This window comes from Callorhinus ursinus, unplaced genomic scaffold (genome assembly GCF_003265705.2).
Source record: "Callorhinus ursinus isolate GAN/ISIS: 27379988/994484 unplaced genomic scaffold, GSC_fseal_2.0 scaffold12, whole genome shotgun sequence".
Lineage (NCBI taxonomy): Eukaryota > Metazoa > Chordata > Mammalia > Carnivora > Otariidae > Callorhinus > Callorhinus ursinus.
The window spans coordinates 80,613,411-80,636,395 of NW_027397074.1; the positions used below are offsets into that span (position 1 = coordinate 80,613,411).

At 39.1% G+C, this 22,985-nt stretch overlaps 1 protein-coding gene across 4 annotated transcripts in view; it reads right to left on the reverse strand.

Moving 5' to 3' along the window:
- Window positions 1-22,985, reverse strand: part of TPK1 (thiamin pyrophosphokinase 1) — a 339,219-nt gene that overhangs the window by 98,138 nt on the left and 218,096 nt on the right. For all 4 annotated transcript variants that reach the window (XM_025854784.2, XM_025854777.2, XM_073899329.1 and 1 more), the window contains one exon: window positions 537-648. In XM_025854784.2, the coding sequence (XP_025710569.1) occupies window positions 537-648 (112 nt within the window). The remainder of the gene's footprint in view (window positions 1-536; window positions 649-22,985) is intronic.

Sequence of the window (22,985 nt, forward strand, 5' to 3'; positions counted from 1 at the left end):
AGTCATATATCTGACAAAGGACTTCTATCTGGGATATATAAGGAAATCTTACAACTCAAACTAAAAAGGAAAATAATGCAATTAAAATATGAGCAAAAGATCTGAAGATGTTACTCCAAAGAAAATATACAAATGATCCATAAGCACATGAAAAGGTATTTGATACCATGTCATGGGGCGGGGCGGGGAGCAAATAAAACCACGACGAGATACCACTGCATACCCACTAAGATGTGTAAAAACAAAAAGATAGTAACAAATGTTGGTGAGGCTGTGGGAGAAACTGGAGGCCTCGCACATGGCTGGTAGAAATATGAAATGGTGTAGCTCCTCTGGAAGACAGCCAGACAGTTCACAGAAAGGTTAAACACAGACCTACCTTTGACCTAAGAGTTCCACTGCTACGTATATACCAGATATATACATATATATCCTATTGGGCACTGTTACACACACACACACACACACACACACACATACACTTTTTTTTTTTTTTAAAGAAAGAAAACCTCCCTTTGTGCAAGGGTTTTACTTACTGAGGTTCCACTTTAGGCCTGTTGTCGTAACGTGATTGCAAGACTGTCCAACAGGAATAAGGCCACACCAATCACCTTCCATTCCAGTATCTACATGCATTTTGTGCTTTCCCTGAAGTAGAGAAGGGATGATCATTAGCAGAGTGAAGAGAAAGGATAGTGCATCAACGTGCACTGAAGAGCTGGTCCTACGCAACAGGTACCATCCCAGAACCTTAGGTGGTTATCATACGTAATCCTAACAACGCATTTAAGTAGTATGTGCTGAATAATCCCAGGAACTTTCACCTGACTTAACCCTAGTCACAATTTTGCAAGGTAGCTTATTGTTAATTATTACTTTTACACATGAGGAAATTGAAGCTTGCAGAGATTAAAGGTGCCCAGGACCACACAGATAACAAGGGGGCAGAATCAGGATTCCTACCTCTACTTGCCAATTCTAAAGACTGAACTGATTCCGCATGCTAACGATGTAGCCCTATATGACAGTTCTAGGGTTTTAATCAAACACTTGCTCAAGTGTAAATAAAACATTGCTTCCTAAGTAAAATCGCTACTGTATCTCAAGACTTGGACTTCTAGCTTTCAGAATTCAATGTCAATCCTGCTAATGGTTAATCTGCTTCCTATGCCCATGGCTAGGCTAGGGGATGCTCAGTGAGAAATATCTACCTCTACCAGGAAACAGTATCTACCTTGAGGAATGAGTATGCGTCCTCCATCTGGATTATGAAAACTGATAACATTTACTATGTTTTCAGGTTTTCAGTTTATAAGCAGGTTAAAGTTAAATGTAATGTTTAATCAAGGCTACAACATTTGCTTTTAAATAGAATACTTGGAAATTCCTCTTCTTCTGCAAAGTAATGACTTTCCATTACTTTTGTATTGTATTCATTATCCTCAGGATATATGGTCTTTATAGAAAGATACCTCAAGTCCTTATGGGGAAAATGCCAATGCACACATCTATTCAATAATTACATAAAAAAGATATTTTTAATAACTCATATAACTCTGAGGGGATAAAGATATTCTTTACTTTAATCAACTATTTAAAGCTTAATATATGACACATTACCAGAGTAAGGTACTTACACCTCCTTTTACAGCATTTTATTCCAACTATGTCTTTTGTACTCTGTTATAGGCTCTGAGAACTTACTCTGCTGTATATAAGACCTCAGCATATGAGTACGCTTTGTCTTTAGTCAAAGGATTGCTTTTATTAGGAAAACAACTCTCTAAATTACTTATCAGTTCTTGAAATATAACATAAGTTCATATATATCTCTACCACCTATACAACTCATAAATATATATTTCTATTTGAACACTTAATCAGAAGGCATAAATTCAATTAAGAGGGCTTAAATATATTCAAACACAAAGAATGTTTAAAGAAAACATAAAACATATTTGAACTTGATGCCCATCACTGGGCAAACGCAGGTAGACAAACACCAAGCAATGGATTAGATACACTTGGAGAAAAGTGGATGGACTGAAAACACAAAACACTGTGAAAACAATGCCCAACAGGAAACAGAATTGGTATAAATTACAGAACCCATAAGGGGCTCCTGGGTGGCTCAGTTGGTTAAGCATCTGCCTTCGGCTCAGGTCATGACTTCTGGGTCCTGAGATCGAGCCTTGTGCCCGCATCAGGCTTCCTGCTCAGCAGGGATGCTGCTTCTCTCTCTCTCTCTCCACCCATCCCCCATCCCCCCTTGTGCTCTCTCTCTCTCTCTCTCTCTCTCCCCCTCTGTCCCTCCCCACCACTCGTTCTCTAAGAAATAAAGCACCGACGACGGGGCCAGGCGGGGAGGCTGGGATGGTGGAGCACAGGAGGTTGTCAGGGTAGGGAAGCTGTTCTGTGGGACACGACCAATACATGACCTTATGCATTTGTCAAGACCCACAGAATCTATAACACAAGCAGTGAGCCCTAATGTAACTTAAGGGCTTTTACAAATAATAATATACAATACTGGTTCATCACCTGTAACACAAGTCCCCCACTAATGCAAGGTAATAGGGGAAATTGTAAAGAGACGGGATATATGGAAACTTTGTCTAATCGGCTCAATTTGCTGTAAACCTAAAACCGTTCTACAAATAGTCTATTAATTTAAAAAAAAAAAAAAAAAGTCTCTCCGTGCCTTTCAGTTTCTCATCCCTTAACGGACTGGCAGCAATGTGATGGGAGGTCTGAAACCTCGGCCAGCCAGATGCGCGGTACTGCACAAAGAGAAACGTGCAGCTGCTCCTCAGCAACCATTACAACTTACGCGGCTTTTCCCCCTAAAAAACAGGGTTTTCTTTTTGTTAGTTTAAACCATGAGCTGCCTTAATTTCTTTGTACAGAATTTTTCCCTCAATTGGTTTACACTGACTAGCTTTGCCAGAGAGTTTGAGTATTGTTTCTCCCTACCACTCTCCCTTATAGAAATAACTCTCTCTGAAGGTATAGATGTTAAATATAACACAAATTATCATCCATAGATGCCAACATAACACACTTTGACAAATTCTGAAAGCCTCCTTCATATGAAAGGGAGTCTTGTAGAAATTTCTGATTTCCCTAGGAGTGCTTTGGTTTTAGCAGCAAAAGAACACAAAGTGGTGGTGGCTTTTCATGTTGGTGGATCCTGACCTGATAAGGGCTGTCCTCCCAGGGTCCGCATCAGAAAGCACAGCATACCAGAGGGGTTACAGGTAACCCACAGCCTCTTGAGCACTGGGCGGCAGACAGCACCAGAAGGGCAGGAATGCTCACCAGGCCCAGAGGGCTATACTCCTGTCTCGGGTAACAGTGTCTTTGATAATGGGGCCCACTGTTAGAGACTGTAACTTCCTTCCTTATCAAAGAGGGATCCGTGTGTCATTGGGTTGTCTTTCTTTCAATGTGTTATAGTTAATCCCTATCTTTTAACTGAAGGCTTTCCTCCCTCTGTTTCTGGTCTACTTAACGGTTTGGTCATGGTCAGCTAAACACATTATGTCTGGTGTTCCCCCTAACTTCCGTTAGAGATTGGTGAAGGAGCTTGGGGGGGGGGGATGGGGATGGGGGTGGGGGTGATACAGGTGATGGGGATTAAGGAGTACACTTGTAATGCGCACCGGGTGATGTATGGAAGTGTTGAATCACTATATTGTACACCTGAAACTAATATAACACTGTGCGTTAACTACACAGGAATTTAAAATTAAGAAGAAAAAAAAAAGAATGGTGAAGGAAGTAAGGAATGATTTCTCAACTGGTGGACATTAACTCCCTAAGAGAAGATTCTTCAACTTGCATCGTATAATGCAAAGGCGACAGCACATATACATGTTAAGTTTTATTATCCCAGGGAGGGGATGCTGTTATAAAATCCACTGATTTAAATGACACAGTGGTAAACTTTCTTTTCTAGGCTTGCTATATATTCATTGCCTTCCTCATTATGTTAACATTCAACACACCTTGAAATTTTTAATCTGGGAATAAACTAGTTTGTGGACTTGAGAAGTTGCAGATATGTTTTAGCCTGCAGTCAATATTTTTCTTCTGTTCCACAAAGATGCTTAGCCATAAGTGAATGGTCTTTGTGTTCATAAATAGGCATTAGCTTTGTATGGTTAAAGGAGGGCAATATTATGCTTTTCTCCTATGCCTTCAGTCTGTGTGACATCTTTAAATAATGAACAACAAAAGGAATTTTTGTTTATTCCTCAGGTTTCTCGATTCGTAATATATGCTAGCCGGTATGTGATTTGACATAGGCAGGCATACAGCCTGACATTAAAGAACTTCCCCAAAGATTTATGCTATTACTGGAGACTAGAGGCACATGAACTAATCACTGACTTCCATCTATTCTCATGAATCATTGCACAGGTTTCTGCTCTGTCCCCTGTTCTGAGCTAAGATAACTCTTTGAAGTCAAAGGCAGTTCCTAATAGTAAAGATGGGACAAAAATCAATCAGATGGTTTGCTTTTCCAATCATGGTTATTTTTAACATATTAACAACCTTAATAAGGTATGGAATTGTAATTTAGTGGAAGGTAGCAAAGCTATTGCTTGGCACCTGTGCTGGAAATCATACTTATGAGCATGTTAAAGGCATGAGCATCATGAGATCACTTTTGCTAGACTGCAATGTCAACCGAGAGCAAAACAGACACAAACAGATACCTAATGAAAAGGTAAGAAATCATTGTCACTTTGCTTGCATTATGTTTCTTCTTCACAAATGACTAAGACACCACTGAGAGAAAAGATAAAGTACATCCTAGATTTTGCTTTTGCAAAAATATCAAACAATGAGCCATGTGAATCATTTACCTCTCTAAATCATTAAATACAATAACTATGCCAAGTTTTACGCCAAGAGATCTTTGTGTGGATCTCACAAACTCAGTAGCAGTTTAACAAGATCATTCAAAAGCAATCGAACACAGGAAGAATACATTTGACACACGCCTGCCTATGTCAAATCACATACAGGCTAGCATATATTATGAATCGAGGAATCTGAGAAATCTTCTATTTAGTGCAGAAGATTCAGGAAGCAGGTGCTCATGTCAGTTATAAAGTGGATGACCATTCATCAGATTGCTGTTAATGCTGCACTTGCACCCTGTGGCTAACTGCTGCTAAGATTTCTGGCACACAGATCCAGTATGATTGAAATACCACCGTATACTGATTAAACACAAGGATAACCTCTGGTAGTTCATTTTTCATTAGTTTGTCCAGGTACTTAAAAAATTTATCAACAAACACTGCAGGAAATTAAACAGCCTGCAGGAAGGAACAGGGAAAGGAGTGGACGGAGGTATCCACACTATCCTTGCCAGGAGAAGAGGCTACCTCTCTCATGCAGACACAGACCTCTGTGATGGTGCATGTGCACGCTGAGACTGTTCACGTGACCGAAAGCCCTCAGAAGAGCAATGGTCTCCCCAGTGAATTTGTAGCTGGCTATAAAATCTCGGGAGCCAGAAGACTTGTATCTTTACTTTTATGCTGCTTCACAAGTGTAGAATTCAAAACACAAGTGTACTGGTTTTATTCAAAATAGTCTGTAATGAATTAATGTTACATATAAATATATTTACATATTTTATTTAAGAGATTTCCTTTTGAAAATTCATTAATACCTTCTCTGGATATAGATTTTAGAGTTTCCAACCATGGCAGAAGCACATTTTCCAAAGCGCATTCCAAAGAACTTGACTCCCAGGATTCAGGTAAGATTGGAAAGATTCTCCTCTTGGAAGTCACCATGCACTCCAGCATGGTTAGATGTTCTAGGTAGTTTTGTAGCAAAGAAATGCTGCTTACCTGAGTGAGAGCGCCCCACACTTACCTGACTACAGATCCTCCTCCTGCCCCTCAAATGACACCTCATAATTACCCATGGAATCTGCATTTCAAGAAATCCATGTAGGAAAATACTGATTCGGAAGAGTTATACACACTGTATCCCAAAATATCATATTTTGGTTTAATATTTCCACAGCCAGAACATTTCAATGGTATGTTCTGAAATTAATAACCTCCGTCTGATTTTTGTTTTGGAAACTATTGGATAACCTCGGGCTGAAACTGTGTGTTTTGACATGAGGTAGACTTACTCTCTGATTAAAAGGTTAATGACAATATACTGGTTATGAAAAGGAAGCCTTCTGCATGCTAGTTAAGCTAGTTTATTGATTCAAAAGTCACAGATATTTATGAAATGCCTACTACTGTTGGAGACAGAGTACTACAATGATAGGCTAATTGCCTCATTAGTCCCCAACACTAGCCATTTCGAAATAAAACTGATGCAATCGATATTTATCCGTTCTCTTCTGTCTGTACTGATTTTTTTTTTTTTTTTTTTTTTTTTTACCAGGCAACCTATTCTTGCACCTACCTTTTATCCCAGTCAGGGGAGACCATCTGGTGAATGCCCTCACGCTCAAGTGTCAGAAACCTACCCTTGGCTCCTCCCACAGCTACAGACGTTCAAAACATCTGTAGTATGGGGGACAATACTTACCCCAGAAGCAAGTGTTCTCACAGGACAGGTTATGCCAAAAGATATATTTTGAGTTGGAGTGACGGTAGAGTTTTCAAATAGTTTCAGAGGACTGTTGTTATTCTAGTTAATGTACGGAATGGTCAGGACTGTCCATGTTCTGTCTATTACTACCCTGTATCTCTATCCTTAACCTGGACAAACTTCTGAGCAAAGGGCAAGCTCCACATTTTTATGAAAATTCCTTGTGTCTTCTAGTTAACATGGATGATTTCCTTCTAATGGCTACCATCTTTATACTAGCATTTTATTACCATACTTCATCTTTCAAACAGGTTCATGTTGTATCCTTAAAAAGAATAAAATGTATTTGAAGGCTAAGACCCCTGCCTTTTATTTCTGTTGGATTTATAGCACAATGGAAGAAACATATTAAGTGTCTAATAAATATCTGATTCAACAATGGCTTAGAGCAAAAAGTATTGATAAAAATATGTCAATACACTTAGTAAAATCTTTATCAAAGTTTGAGCAGATGAGGGATAGTCTAGTTGAACTGAAAGAACTCACTACAGACACGTAGACTTCTTTGTGTAGATAGTGTTTGCCTAAATGGATACCAGGACAGAGGCACACACCACCAATAATTATGAGCACTTGCCAACAATACTTGAAATACACTCAAAGATGTATACAGAGCACATATTTTATGTTTGTGTGTAAAATGGTGCTTACAATACTATCTCATTGTGTTATTTTGAGGGCTAAATGAGATAACACGCATAAGGTGCCAAGAACAGGGCTTCAAACTTTCACATTACAAAGTGATTTACTTGCTCTTCTTCCTCTGTCAGGTCATCCAAGTTTAAATGGAACACAAGTTTTCCTTCCACTCTTTTCTGCTTTTTATTTTATAAAAGCCTAGGAACTTTGTCCCAGTAATTTTTGAAGGAAAATAAATGTGATTACTCCTAAGACTAATCTGAAATATTAGCGGGAAGGGAGAAAAAGAAATTTTTTTCTTTAAGAATTTTATGTTAAACCTTCATAAGGCTATCTCCATTTGCTCTACAAAAGCTCTAGTTTTTAGTAAACTTTTTACAAAATGTTCCCTTATTTTGAAATTGTCCTTTTTACATAAACATGAACTTTGATCACCAATTTTAGAAAAGTTCTAAGAACTCCTTCTGAGGTCTCATATCTAGTCATCACATCTAAAATGCAATTCTTTGTTTTTGGAAAGCTTGATATGAATTAAGCCTACTACTAAGGTAACAGGAGATCCTCTCTCTCTCTTTCTCTTTTTAAGATTTTATTTATTTGAGTGAGAGAGAGAGAGAGAACGAGTACAGGAGCGCATGAGTGGGAGGAGGGGCAGAGGGAGAGGAGGGACAAGCAGACTCCCCACTGAGCAGGGAGCCCACTGTGGGAGGGTGGGCCCTTGATTCCAGCACCCTGAGATCATGACCTGAGCTGAAGTCAGAGATGCCCCGGAGATTCTCTTTTCTTTTTTTCAGTGCAGGCAAATAATTTAAATACAATTCAATTCAGACTCTCAATCCACTGGGCTTATTTTTCGAATTTTCTCATAATTGGTCAAGGGTTGATGAGAATAGCAGCACTGCAATATATATATCAACTTTCCTCCCTGTATCATGAACCACCCCAACCTTCCTTCTATAAAAGAGATGTATGTAGAGTCTCCTACAACAGTCAGCTCCCCACAATAACTCAGGCACCAACATTCTCCTCTTAGCTGACCTCTCCCTTTTGTCAGGCTCAAAAAACCCCATCCCATACTCTTCTCCTCTCTCTTATCCCAGAAGCTGCAAGTCATTAAGACTGGTAGGGGAGTGAAAGGGAAGGAGAGAATTCCTGGAAGGATCCTGTTCATTTTCCTATCTGAACAGACTCTGGGAGGTGTTTCCGCTTGCAGAGATGCAGCATGGCTGATGTTCAGCATGTGTGTCTGAGCTGGGTGTCTAGTTCTTTTTCTTTTTTTCCATTCATGTTCACAAAGCTCACGGGATGTTGTTAGTGCTCCTCAAGAAGGGGGGAGAAAAAGACAGCTCTGCATTTATCTCAAACCTCAGTGTGACTACCAAACTTTATAAACTGGAAGAAATAACGAGAAAGCTCCAGTTAAAGAGAAAGAGGAGAAGTGACATAACAATTTTTGAATATCGGCTATGTCCTAATATTCTGCTGGGCACCCTAATTCCCACAACAAGCTTGGGTGGTAGAGTTATTACTAGGAGATCACAGACTCAGTACAGTCATTAGCTTGCTCAAGATCACTCAACTAGTAACTGGGAGATGCGGAATCTACACCTCAGTAATGGCATCATTTTAAAGTCTACTTTTTTACTACATTATCATATTTTTCTAGGCTTCTAACTTCAAAAGCCTATCAGAACATGTCATTCCTTTGCTCCTCTTCTCATTATTACTTTTTCCCTGTATTCAGTGTCCAAGTTAAGCTTTTGCATGACCCTGTCCAAAGTTTATCGTAAAGAACAAATACGTGAGCAGTAAATGAAGGAATAAATAAGCAAATGAACAGCTATTTTCCTCGACTTCATCCACCTATCTTCGACATTCCCCATTCTACGTACACGTCCTCATTCATTCACTTATCCTTTGTTAGTGGCTGAATATAGGGAAGGCGCTGATAAGAGTGTATGGGGCACACATTCGTATTTTCAAAACATGCCATTGAGTTTTCCGGAAGTTCACAAAGAACAGTGCAAGCAAATTAATGACTGGGCTAAGAATAAGGAAAATTAACACACAAAGTCTTTTTAAAAAGATTTGACTGCTTTTAGTCAGGAACCAATAGGACAATCTTGTTTCTTCCCTAGATCCTAAAATAGTAATGGAAGCAGCTGGTTTAATACTCAGACGGTACAAGTTCCAAGACTCAGCTCAAACACCACCTCCTCCATCATCCTTCTCCAGGGCCCTCCCAAACCCACCACCTGGATACCTGCAGACTCTGGAGGCTCCACGGTGCACTTTTACGTCTAACTCTCTTACTGGAAAGTCAACACCTCAAGGAGAGAAGCCATGTCGCATTCATTTTTATATCTTTAAAACGGTGTACATTGTTAGACAGATAGTAGGAATACAATAAATATTTATCGGAAAGCGAACACTAAGCTCAGCTGTTTCCATGAAAACTACTGTCAACCTCTAATTTATGTGATAGCTACCACCTCACTATCCTAGGTCTTTGTTCTTCTTTACATTAAAACCCCTAGATTTACTGTTTACTAATTCACTATTTCCATTCCTCGCCTCCAGTTCTCTTGCATTCACTCCAGTTAAACTTTTGCTTACACCTCCCTATTGGCTATCATCAAGATAACCAATGACCTTCAAATTGTTAAGCCCAATGGCCAATTGTTAGCCCTCACCTTCCAGGAGAATCCGCAATGCGTTATTACTCTCTCCTCCTTGACACACCATCTTTCCTTTGCTCGCAGAACACCACACTCTTGGCACCCACAACTTCCTTTGCTGTGTCCTCCTCTTCGCTCCAGATCCTCAAAGTGTGCTGCGCTGAGGCTCAGTCTCTTAGTCCCAGCTATAGATCCTCTTCACCAATCGATCTACAGTTGTGCCCTTTGTGAGCTTAACCATCTAGATCCTGGCAAATCCCAAATTTGTATCTCTGAGCCTTCTCTAACTCTGTTCCTGAACATCCAGCCACTCTTGGACACAATCTGATCTTTTACCTCAAACTCACCCCATCTTGATCTATCTAAGCTGATATAGACTCCATCTTTCCAACTGCTTTGGCAAAAAGTTTTCCTTCTTTTCTTATACCCATAGGAAATCCTATTGGCTCCATATTCTCAATATACCCAGATTCCTATCACTACTCATAATTTCATTTACTACCACTCTATCCAAGTCCCCATAACAAGATCTCCCCTATTCTCAACTCAGCAGCAAAAGTGATCCTTTGGCGAAGTCAAGTCAGACCTACCTACCTCCTTACTGACCCCTCAAGAGAAACACTCCTAGCTTTCTGGAAGCTTTCCATTTCCCTCTTCTAACCCCTGAGAAGGCTAGCTAGACTTTAGGTTCTGTCCATGGAGTGGCTCTGAGAGAAATGCTGTCATTATTAATGAATCCTGGCTCTGAGCTAGCCTGAGGGAGCCTGTTATATGCACAGCACTGTGGTTCAGGGCACAGGGGCTGAAGAAAGACTTCATGGATCTGAATCCCTTTTCACCAGGTTTGTATTTCATTTTCTTTATCTATAAAACCGGAACAAAAGGACTGTTGAGGATTAAATGACTTGCTATGTGAGGTACTTAGAATAGTGCCTGCCAGAGAGTGAATGTTCTATAAACATTCACTATTATTAAAAGGATTAAAATGGGCAACCAAACAATGCATTACTTTCAATTTTAGACAGTCAATTTACTTGCCTCTCATTGTTCGTGTCAAGAATGTTAGGATAATTTTGTCTTCTGAAAGTAGCCTGAAAAGTACCCCATTATATATTATGTGTTGGTAAAATGTTGTAATAAATATACCTTTCAAGCTAGACAGATCATAATCTTAATTGTCACAGTATTTTGGTACCTCTTATATGAGGCAAGAGTCTTCAATACGAGAAAGGTGCAAGTACTGATTTTTGCAGGGAAGAGTGGATAGTTTTTGATGTCCTGAGGTAAAATCATGGTAAGATTTCTTGATAAATATGCTTTAATGCAGCTTAGCTTTATAGTTCTGTGCTGTAAAGATGATGATTATCATGAAGGCACAGTGAAGCATACTAGGTGTGATGCAGCGGGTTTGCAGTCAGGAACAACTGATAACACGGCAGTCTTCATGTTTGTTGCAAATCAAGTGCGTTGCACAACAATCATCCTTATAACTGAACCACCTAATCCTTCACCCTCTCCCATTCATACAAGTCTGTGTGTTCATGTGTCTCTTTTTCATATTTCTCTGTGGTAGTCAGTCTCCAAAATGGCACCCAATGAACCCTGCATCCTGGTATTTATGTCTTTGTGTAGTGATTCCCCACAATGAATAGGACAAGCTTGTGTATCAACTGGGTCCTGAAGAAGTGTTGGTGTGTGACTTCTAGGCTAGGTCATAAAAAATTTGACAGCTGCCCCCTTGCTTCCTTGCTTGCTATTTTATAGGTCACTTGCTCTGAGGGACGTCAGTCACCAAGTCATGCGGACATTAATACAGCTGTAGAGGCCCATATAGAGAGGGATAAAGCTGTCTCCCTCCCCATCCAGCTAGCACCAACTTGCCATGTATATATGAATGACCTGCCTTGGAATCCTAGGACTGATGCCCAAGGCAACTGAACTTCATGAGACCCCAAGCTTAAAGCACCCAGAAAAGCCCAAATTCTAAACCTGCAAAGAAACCTTGAGATATAATAAATGTTTACTGTTGTTTTCAGTTACCAAGGTTTGTGGCAATTTGTTACACGGCAATGGATGACTAATGCACTCTCGAGCTCTTGCTGTCCCTTTCTGGGTGCCTGTGTCTGCACTGCTTTATCTTTAGATCCCCAGTGCTTTTGCTTTTCTCATTTCCTGTGCCCTCTCTACTTCTTTTAATGTCCATAAAACAGAATAGACAAATATATATATATTTTGTTCAGAATCGAGTATGGAAACAAAAGTGGAAGTATGACAAGTGGTTTCCACAGGAAAACTACCAGCTTTTCTTTGCCCCCTTTTCTGTGGGTTATTGGGACTGATTCTCCCTCATCTTTATTCTTTCTTAAGCTACCAACTTGGGGAAAGGGAAGGGTGAAGTTAGAGGCACAAAATTTTCCCCAACAATCATTAAATTTCATCTTAATGAAATTAAGATAACACAATCATAAAAACAGAACATTTTTGCTTAACAACGTTACATACATTCCAACTCACTGTACTATATGTGATTATTTCAAAAGACAACATCAGAACCAAAATGAGCCACATTTTATAATGAATTTGGCATTATAAGGAAAAAAGCATTAAAATAATGTACATTAACTACCTTACACTCCTATCCTAAAGGTATTTAATATCATTCAAATAAATGATGAAATGTCACCAAAGAGTTACTTTATTTCAGAGAGAGAGAGAGACAGAGTGCAAGCATGAGCCAGGTGGGTGGGGGCAGAGGGAGAAGCAGACTCCCTGCCGAGCACAAAGTTCTGATGTGGGACTTGATCCCTGGACCCTGGGATCATGACCTGAGCCAAGGACAGATGCTTAACCGACTAAGCCACCCTGGCGCCCCCCAAATAGTTATTTTAAAATTGATCTGGAGGGGCGCCTGGGTGGCTCAGTCGTTAAGCATCTGCCTTCAGCTCAGGTCATGATCCCAGGGTCCTGGGATCGAGCCCCGCATCGGGCTCCCTGCTCCACAGAGAGCCTGCTTCTCCCTCTCCCACGCCCCCTGCCTGTGTTCCCTCTCTCAGTGTCTCTCTCTGTCAAATAAATAAAATCTTAAAAAAATAAATAAAATAAAATAAAATAAAATTGATCTGGATACTATGAAGTTTCCAAAATTGGATCCTCTAATGCCAGACATACTTCAGGAGAAACACACAAGAGGCTGCTTCCTGTGTTCTCTAGCTTATATTTTCTACTCTTCTAATTTTTTTTATACAATAAAAAAATTTGTTTTAGTTTTGCTGGTACCAATTTATGGTATCCTAGAAACTCCACAATGATGGAAAAGAACAGGTACTCACAACAAAGCAGAATTACCAACATATTTACGGCCTTATCATTTGACAGGGAAGGTCAAAGCTTCTCTGAGTTTATTCATAACCCTGCGCCAGCTTTCAATTCTTTGAAAATTGCTCCTTGATACCCGGCTTCCATGAAATCACAGAGAGTGGCAGCCACTCTCTTAAGGCATAAATCAGATTCTAAATAACTGATAGTACTTTTTTCCTCTAGACCCGGACAAGAAAGGCACAGCATTTTCATTGTTGAGTGCCAACACCTAGAAAAACCAGTGCATAAAGGATGTTTTTAGGTTTTAATTTCTAATGTCATCTGTAAGAAAACAGTCTTTGGGATTACAAAAAATAAAAGTCCTACTCCTGAATGTCATGGGCATTTTAATATCCTCTCTTCTTTTATTCTCCAAATCCAAATTAAATACTGTCGCAGACTCAGTGACAGTTTATCATGATTAACGCTCTCGTGACTTTGTTGTTCCAAACTCAAAATGTGCAAGCTGGGTGGGGTTTGGGCATACTATAATACAAGCCAAGGACACAATGGGAGTGAAATAGATAGGTGTATATGCAACTAGCTACACAGAATAAACAAGTAAAATTAAAGAGAGATTTTTTTTTTTAAGGCAGGACAAAATACTTAAAAATTTTTTTTCTGTATGATGTCAGTAATTCTTTATTGCAGGGAATATTAAGAAATAGGTCACGGGAAGCCTTTATTCTAATAATTAGTAACACTAGTTTTTAATATTCAGCATTTAACATCTCAGCCACAGAAGTTGGGCATTTTCTCTGAGATACACTGATGCACCTCTTAAAGGGGCTGAAAACAACCCCATGTGAAAAATGGTTGAAAACTTGGGATCTTTAACCTGCATGCATGGTTTTCAATTAATGGGTTATCTCTACTTATCTATGACAATAATTCAATGACACTTTCTCATTTAGTTGTTTATCTTAATAAAAGTTAGTATAGCTCTATTAATAGCCACCCAGATGACTGTTTTATGAGTACGCTAGCATTCATTGTCAGTCACTGTGTTTCAGCTTATATTTCTCATTGTTGTCAGCAACAGCAGTTCCAAGGGAAGCAGGTGCGCCGGGGTGAGAATCGGTACAGACTCAGGTCCGACTATCTGGATCTGATGCTCTTCGGCCACGTATTGGCTGTGTGACTCTGGACAACTGAACTGATCTCTTTCTATCTCAATTCCCTCATCTGTAAAATTGAGGAGCTACTATCTAATATCACAAAGGTGTTGCAGGGGTTAAGTCAATTGTACACATGAAGCACTTAGAACAGTTTTCAATAAATCTCAGCTACTTCGTGGTCATTATTTTGTCATGGCAAACAAAAAAAAATGGATGAGGTAGGTTTAATGTGTGAACAATGTGCCTGTATCAGGGCAGGGGCTCTGTTGTTCATCCTTAATTATTACTTAATTTTACTAGATAAGCCAAGAGAGAAAAAAGACAGAAGACGTTACAATTTCCATGTGGTGCTTTTATATGAAACACGTTATATAATTTCACCTCTGTCTACATCATCCCTTTCCAGCCTCAATCTCCATTCTAAGGCCAGTCTACACAGCAGTGTGACATCACTTTCTCAGGATCTCCAGGCTACTGTGAAAACACAGACCAAGTAGCGGGCATAGAGGCTCTTACACGAAAGGAAAGCCAATATGACCAAATCATTATTTGTCTTAAAAATGCCCTAATGGCACTGCTTTATTTTACATCCTAGCACCTCCCTGGATTCCACAATGCACAGTGCTGCTTGGTTTGGTATCTAAGTAGCATTCCATATGTGAGGCCTCATCTTCCAGCAATAAGACGGACACCACAGTTGGCCTAAGGCGTTATCAGGGCAATGTAATTTTGCAGTCATTTTAAGTCCTTAATGAATTTTTAAATATATTACTCACTTTTTAAGTGAATTGTTCAATTTTTAGAAACATTGGTCACTGAAGTGACAGGAGCTAGGCTGCCACGTGTCAACGGTAGAGATAAATTAGGACTCCTCCTGTAGGAACTGTCTTACCCAACCTTCTGTCTTTTCCTTAAAAGAGAACGTAACATGAGATAGCATAAAAAGAGAGTTTTTAAAACCAGGCACTTTTCTCCCCATTAAAATTGTTGCTATTTACGTCCCCCTTCTGAGAGCAGAAGGTTGATGCCTTAGTAGCTTTGAGTATTAATAAACGACCTCATTCTATTCTTTAAATAACTTAGGAAAAAATGCAATCTGAAAGGAATGATAGTACTACTTCCTCAAATGAGGAAAGTTAGCATCTAAATGTTAACATAAATAACATACTTTTGCAAGTGAAAGAACGATATATAGGACACATATGCTTTTAAACCTAAGTAGCCCATTTTAACCTGCCACTTCTCAGATACTAATGAATAAATAATATTTCCAGCCCTTTCTCTCCCAGCCCAAACTTATATACTGAAATAGAATCAATTAAAAAAAATCAGAGTAATTCTGCTATATGAGAAACCAGCATGGTGTGGCAGAGGGAAAAAGCTCTGGGCTGCGCAGAAAGAGCACAAAATTAAGGCCAATATAATGTTTTACGGCCTCACAGAAATCAGGTTCTCTAGGCCCATCTGAATATAATAAAGTACTCCTCACTTGCCCACTGTGATTAAGTGTGTTAATGCAAGTGCAACATGCCCAATGTATTCTTCTGGTATTTCTTACCAAAAGGCAAACTTATATTCATCTGGTTTTAAAATAAGGTAAGATGCAGAACCTAATAACCTTACAGAGAGTGTGGAGTGATGGGAAACAGTGCACAAGAACCAGGGCAGAACAGAATGGAAATTTCCTGTAGGTGGGGGCGCTCAGAGCTCTAGCGGTGCCTGGAGGAGCCGCTGGAGTGGAAATGGGTCAAGATTTACCATTTCAGACCTTAAGTCTAGGTTATGACAAGTCTTCTAAGCACTTAAAACTTAAATGAATATGGAGTGGATAATGAGATTTTTTTTCTCTCTAAAATGTAAGTCTGATGAATGATGCCTAAAAGTACCACCAGTCATTTTTATGAGTGCTCAGCTCAGCAATATAGGCTTTTTTTTTTTTTTGTACCTAAAAGAAAAATTTTCTTTGTTTTGGCTTCTCAGGATGGTCACACATCCCTTGTTGAAAGGAATGTCATCTCTATAAATTTATATAGCTACGATAATATAGATTCTTCCTAAATAATAAAAAGTAAACTGTGAATGTATCTTAAGGTATAAAACCATGAACTTATATTAATAACTGTATATCTTAATTAGATTCTTCATATTATTTGCAACAACCAAAAGGATTACTTCTACTTAAAATACATGTATATGTGATAATGAATTGGTTATGGTTTATAAAAAGATAAATGATAGATGGATCTACAATTGTGTATAACAGAGATAACTTATTTGATGAAAATAAAAAAATAAATCTTTAAAAAATTACAATCTGGAGGAATCTAGAATTAATAACCATTGTGAGTGAGCCTTCAAGAGAAAAGAAAAAATATATTAGCATGATTGACTCAAATATTTTTTGTGTCATTTGCAAGCTCAGAAGTTGCCAAAGATAAACTTCTGACAAGAACTGTAAAGTGTCTTGTTTCTATTCAAAAAAGCATTTAATAATTAGGGTTTTGCTTTTAAAAATAATAATCCTGAGATAAAAACTATTTCCATGTTTTGAAAGATACACATTTGCATACCCACGGGCATGTTTTTTCTCATGGAAGATGGTCCTGAAACTATAATATTCAATACTTGATAACTAAATCCCATGAACATATTACAGATTTGCTTCAAAACTATTTTTTTTTCTTTAAAGATTTTATTTATTTATTTGACAGAGAGAGACAACAGCAAGAGAGGGAACACAAGCAGGGGGAGTGGGAGAGGGAGAAGCAGGCTTGCCGAGGAGCAGGGAGCCCGATGCAGGGCTCGATCCCAGGACCCTGGGATCAGGACCTGAGCCGAAGGCAGACGCTTAACGACTGAGCCACCCAGGCGCCCCAAAACTATTTTCATCTTCAATTTAAAGATGAAGTCACCTTGAGTATTTCTTATAATTTCAATGTAAAATGGAGGGAAAATCATGTATACGAGGCCTTGAAACCAGCCAGGAGAGTCAGAGGGGTGGAGGGTGAATAAGGTTATAACTATACTGCAATGCTGCACAGATTATTTGGGATTAGAAAAAAATGGAATTATGGTCAAAATGACATATGTAGAAAAAAATTACTACTATGATACCAATAAAAGTACTTTCAAATCTAATTTATTAAATAAAAATTTTCTCCAAAACTTTAAACAGAGCTCCAGGTTTTAAAAAATAAATAAAAATACGAAAATTTTCAAGGAATAACAAAAACAATATAAAATATTGAGACTAAAATCTGACATTCACTCCAGACTCAGATATTCAATTGCCTACTCAAGATTCCTATTTGAACTCTCAGTGGGCATCTCTGACTTAACACAGCCAAATGAGACTTGGGTCCTACCCACAGTCTGCCCCTCCCCATTTTCAGTGTATCAGTAAATGGTACCACCATCCACCAAGCCCAAGACTAAACTGCTTATTCTGTTCAACAAAGGGTATCATGAACAAAGCTAACAGACAGATGATGTAATGAGAAGAGACACCGTGTAATGTTCAAAACTGACAGAGGATTCATCTTTAAAATATATAAGAAACACAGCAATAAAAAGTTGACAGTATCTCCAACAGAAAAAATGAGTTAACACTAACAAGCGGGATTAAGGAGTACGCTTGTCCTGATGGGCACTGGGTGATGAATCACTATACTTTACACCTGAAACTAATGTAACACTGTATGCTAACTACACTGGAATTAAAATAAGTAAAAACAAAACCCCCAAAACAAAAATATACAAATACTTCTAATGTAAAAAAAAAAAACAAACTAACTAACAAGCCTATGATGAGATGCTCAGACTCATAAGTCATTACAGAAATACAAATGAACACAGCAAGATACCACTTGATTCCTTTATATCCAGAAATTTGGATAATGTGAAGTGTTGGTGAGGATATGGTGATAATTTTTAAAACACAAGAAAAATAAAAAAACCCCTACATAATGCTGGCTTGGTAAAGGCATTCTAGAGGGCAATCTCAAATTAGTTAAATAAAATAAGCCTATGTCCTATGATCTAGCAATTCCTTTTCTAGCTATACATGCATCAAAGAAAAGCTCACACCGGTCCATAAAGGCATACACACGACAGGGCTCAATGCAACAGTATCTGTGGTGGTGAAGCAGGGTGAAGTTGGGGGGATGCAAGGTTTGGAAGCAATTTAGTGTCCAGTATTCAGAGTGGCTGGGCAAATATACTAGATGTCCAACATACAGTGCTATAAAAATTTCAAAAGAATACGTGTATATAGGGCAACACAGATAGATCTTAAAAATATGCTGAGTAAAAAGGTAATCAGAAAAGACATGGAGGAAATGCACACTGCTAAGCAAAACAAGCCAGTCTGAAGAACTACACACTGTACGGTTCCAACTATATGGCATTTGGGAAAGGGCAAAACTATAGCAATAGTAAAAAATGAGTGGTTCCCAAGGGTGTGAGGGAAGGTGGGGGGTCAGTGAAAAGGGAAAGCCCAAGGGACTGTTAGGATGACGAACCTATAATGCATGATACTGTAATGGTGGATGCGCGACAGTATGGGTTTATGAAAACCTACAGAACTTTACCAAGAACACAAGAATGAACTTTCCTGTAAGCAAATTTAAAGAACCATATTATGCAGCCATCAAAAGGAATGAAATCAGGCACCTGGGTGGCTCAGTTGGTTAAGCGACTGCCTTCAGCTCAGGTCACGATCCTGGAGTCTCGGGATCGAGTCCCACATCGGGCTCCCTGCTCAGCGGGGAGTCTGCTTCTCCCTCTGCCCCTCCCCCCTCTCATGTGCTCTCTCTCTCATTCTCTCTCTCAAATAAATAAATAAATCTTTTTTTAAAAATTTTTTATTGTTATGTTAATCACCATATATTACATAATTTGTTTTGGTGCAGTGTTCCATGATTCATTGTTTGTTCATAACACCCAGTGCTCCATGCAGAACGTGCCCTCCTCAATACCCATCACCAGGCTAACCCCCCCTACCCTCCTCCCCTCTAGAACCCTCAGTTTGTTTTTCAGAGTCCATCATCTCTCCTGGTTCGTCTCCCCCTCTGACTTACTCCCCTTCATTCTTCCCCCCCCTGCTATCTTCTTCTTTTTCTTTTTTCTTAACATATGTTGCGTTATTTGTTTCAGAAGTACAGATCCGTGATTCAACAGTCTTACACAATTCACAGCGCTCACTGTAGCACATATCTTCCCCAATGTCCATCACCCCAGCCAGCCCATCCCTCCCACCCCCCACCACTCCAGCAACCCTCAGTTTGTTTCCTGAGATTAAGAATTCCTCATATCAGTGAGGTCATATGATACATGTCTTTCTCTGATTGACTTTAAATAAATAAATCTTAAAAAAAAAAAAAAAGGAATGAAATCTTGCCACTTGCAACAATGTGGTTAGAACTGGAGGGTGTTACGCTGAGCGAAATAAAGCCAATCAGAGAAAGACATGTATCATATGACCTCACTGATATGAGGAATCCTTAATCTCAGGAAACAAACTGAGGGTTGCTGGAGTGGTGGGCGGTGGGAGGGATGGGGTGGCTGGGTGGTAGACATCAGGGAGGGGATGTGCTACGGTGAGCGCTGTGAATTGTGCAAGACTGTTGAATCACAGATCTGTACGTCTGAAACAAATCATACATTATATGTTAAAAAAAGAAGAAGATAGTAGGAAGGGAAAAATAAAGGGGGGGAAATTGGAGGGGGAGACAAACCATGAGAGACTATGGACACTGAGGGTTCTAGAGGGGAGGGGGGTGGGGGAGGGGTTAGCCTGGGGATGGGTATTAAGGAGGGCACGTTCTGCGTGGAGCACTGGGTGTTATGCACAAACAATGAATCGTGGAACACTACATCAAAAACTAATGATGTAATGTATGGTGATTAACATAATAAAAGAAAAAAAAAGAACCATTTAGGAGGTTCAGGGAATCTTGGGGGAAATTGCAGATTGTGACAGGAGAAACTAAGTGCACTACAAATATAAGGAACTAGCTTTGGAAATGAATAGTATATAACAGTACAGGCAAAGGAACTGCATGTAAGTCCTGCACTCTAGTTGATGAAGTTTCCTACAGGGGTACAAGTTAACAATTCTAACCCTGCTGTCCATGTATACTGAAATTCAATAATTAAGTAGATGGTGGAGGGTGAGATCCGGTTTCTGACTGACGGAGGAGGAGATTACAGGCAAGCAAGAGGAATAAGCTAGAATGATCCCCGTGGTAATAGATTCAAGTTGGAAACATAATAAAAACTCAGGTTTAACTTAATATGGATGCATAGAGAAATATGCATAAATATGGGTATATACACAGGTCAGTATACACACCTATATTTCTTTGCTGAGAGGGCCTAAAAAAATGACGCTCCAGTAGCAATAAGCACACCTAGCATCCAGAACTTGGTTTCTAATACCATTCTCTAACAAAAGGAAACTGAACTCTAAAGAGCACTGGATGGTTCTAAGACTAGGGCAAGAAATATACAGGATGCGCCTAGAACATCTTGTAGTAGGCAGAAAACCTTACATATGCATGCATGTATGGGATGGATGGATAGACGGACGGACGGACACACACACAATTTATGGGGCCATGTCAAAGGGACTAAGACCCAAGTGAAAGAGTTCCCAATGGCCAAAAGTGAAACAATTTGAACAACCAAAGAAAGAAAATATCATTAGAATACAAATCAAAATATAAAAGAAGAATTAATGAGTCTTAATCTGAGAAAAATAAATTACTGACTACATTTTTAAATGGGGGGAAAAGAGAGAAATCTCCATGCAGAATAATTCCAAATAAATTATGTAACCACGCTAATGGAGTGGCGGAATAACATGCGGGCTGCACATACTGACTTCCTTTCGAAGTACATGTGGAAGGAGCGTGGGTGGGGGGCACAGGGCAATTTTATAGTGGGAAAAGCTGACAGACATTACTTCTAGCCAGGTGACCAAGGTTAACAAAAACAGTCATGAATCGTGTTGACTGTATGTATTTTTGATATAATGTAATAAAAATGGGACTTTAACTGCATGTCTTCCTCTCTAAAACACACGGACCCAGTCTAAGCATGAGAAAAACATCAACAAATTCTAACAGCCATCGTACAATATATGTCTGACAGTACTCCTCAAAACCGTCAAGGTCAACAAAAACGAGGAAAATCCGAAAAAATGTCAAAATTAAGAGAAACTTAAGGAGACATAATATCTAAATATAACATGGGATTCTCAATGTGATCCTCGAATAGAAAAAGGACATTAAGTTAAAAGGTAAGGACCTAGGAACAAACCATGGATTTTAGTTAATAAAAATAAATCGGTGTTAAGTATAACAAATCCACCATACAATAAATTAGTAGTAATATGGAGAACTACATATGGGGACAAGGGGACATATATGGGAACTCTTTGTACTATCTGCTCAATCTAATCTGTAAGTCTAAAACTATTCTTCTTTTGTTAAAGATTTTATTTATTTATTTGAGAGAGAGAGAGAGAGAGAGCGCATGCATGAGTGGGGAGGAGGGGCAGAGGGAGAGAGTGGGAGAAACAGACTCTCCCCTAGTGGGGAGCCCGACAACACGGGGCTCCCTTCCAGGACCCTGGGATCATGACCTGAGCCGAAGCAGATGCTTAACTGACTGAGCCATCCAGGTGTCCCAGTCTAAAACTATTCTTAGAAGTAAGCCTATTACTAAAAATATACAATTATGTATAATGCACACACATCCCCAAATAAAATCAGAAATAAGAAAATAAAGACAACAGGAGAAATGCAAATTAAAACTATTCTGGAATATTATACCCCACCTATTAGCTAGATAAGGCTGAGAGGAAAGGGGTCCTCTTATAACTGCATCATACAACCCTGCCGGTGGACGACTTGAAACAGGCTTCATCCAGATGCTCTGAGCCAGTGATCACAATTCTAGGGATCTATCCAAAAGATACACTGGCAAAAATACAAAAAGACATATGAAAAAAAACTATTCATTGCACTGCATCCCATCACTATAGCCCTGACTTATAGACAAACTGTAGTCAGTGGAGTACATCAGAGAGGCTAGAAACAGATCCACATATACACTGATAACTGATTTTTTACAAAGCTGCAAAGGCAATACACTGAGGACAGAATAGCTTTATGACAAATGGTGCTGGAACAACTGGACATCCACATGCAAATGAAGGAATGTCGATCTATGGATCGACATTGTATACAAAATATATACAAATGTATACATTTGTATACACATGGTATACAAAAAATAAACCACAGTGGATCACAGTTCTAATGTAAAACCTAAAACTATAAAACTTCTAAGAGAAAACATAAAAGGAAACTCTTGTAACCTTGGGCTAGATAAGATTTCTTAGATAAAACACCAAAAGCAGGATCCGTAACATAAAGGATGGATAAAGTGGACTTCATCAAAATTTTAAAACTCTGTTCATCAAAAGAGTACTACCCTGTAGTACCCAGTCTGAGAGGGAAGTAGAACTATGAACTCATGTTAACTGGAA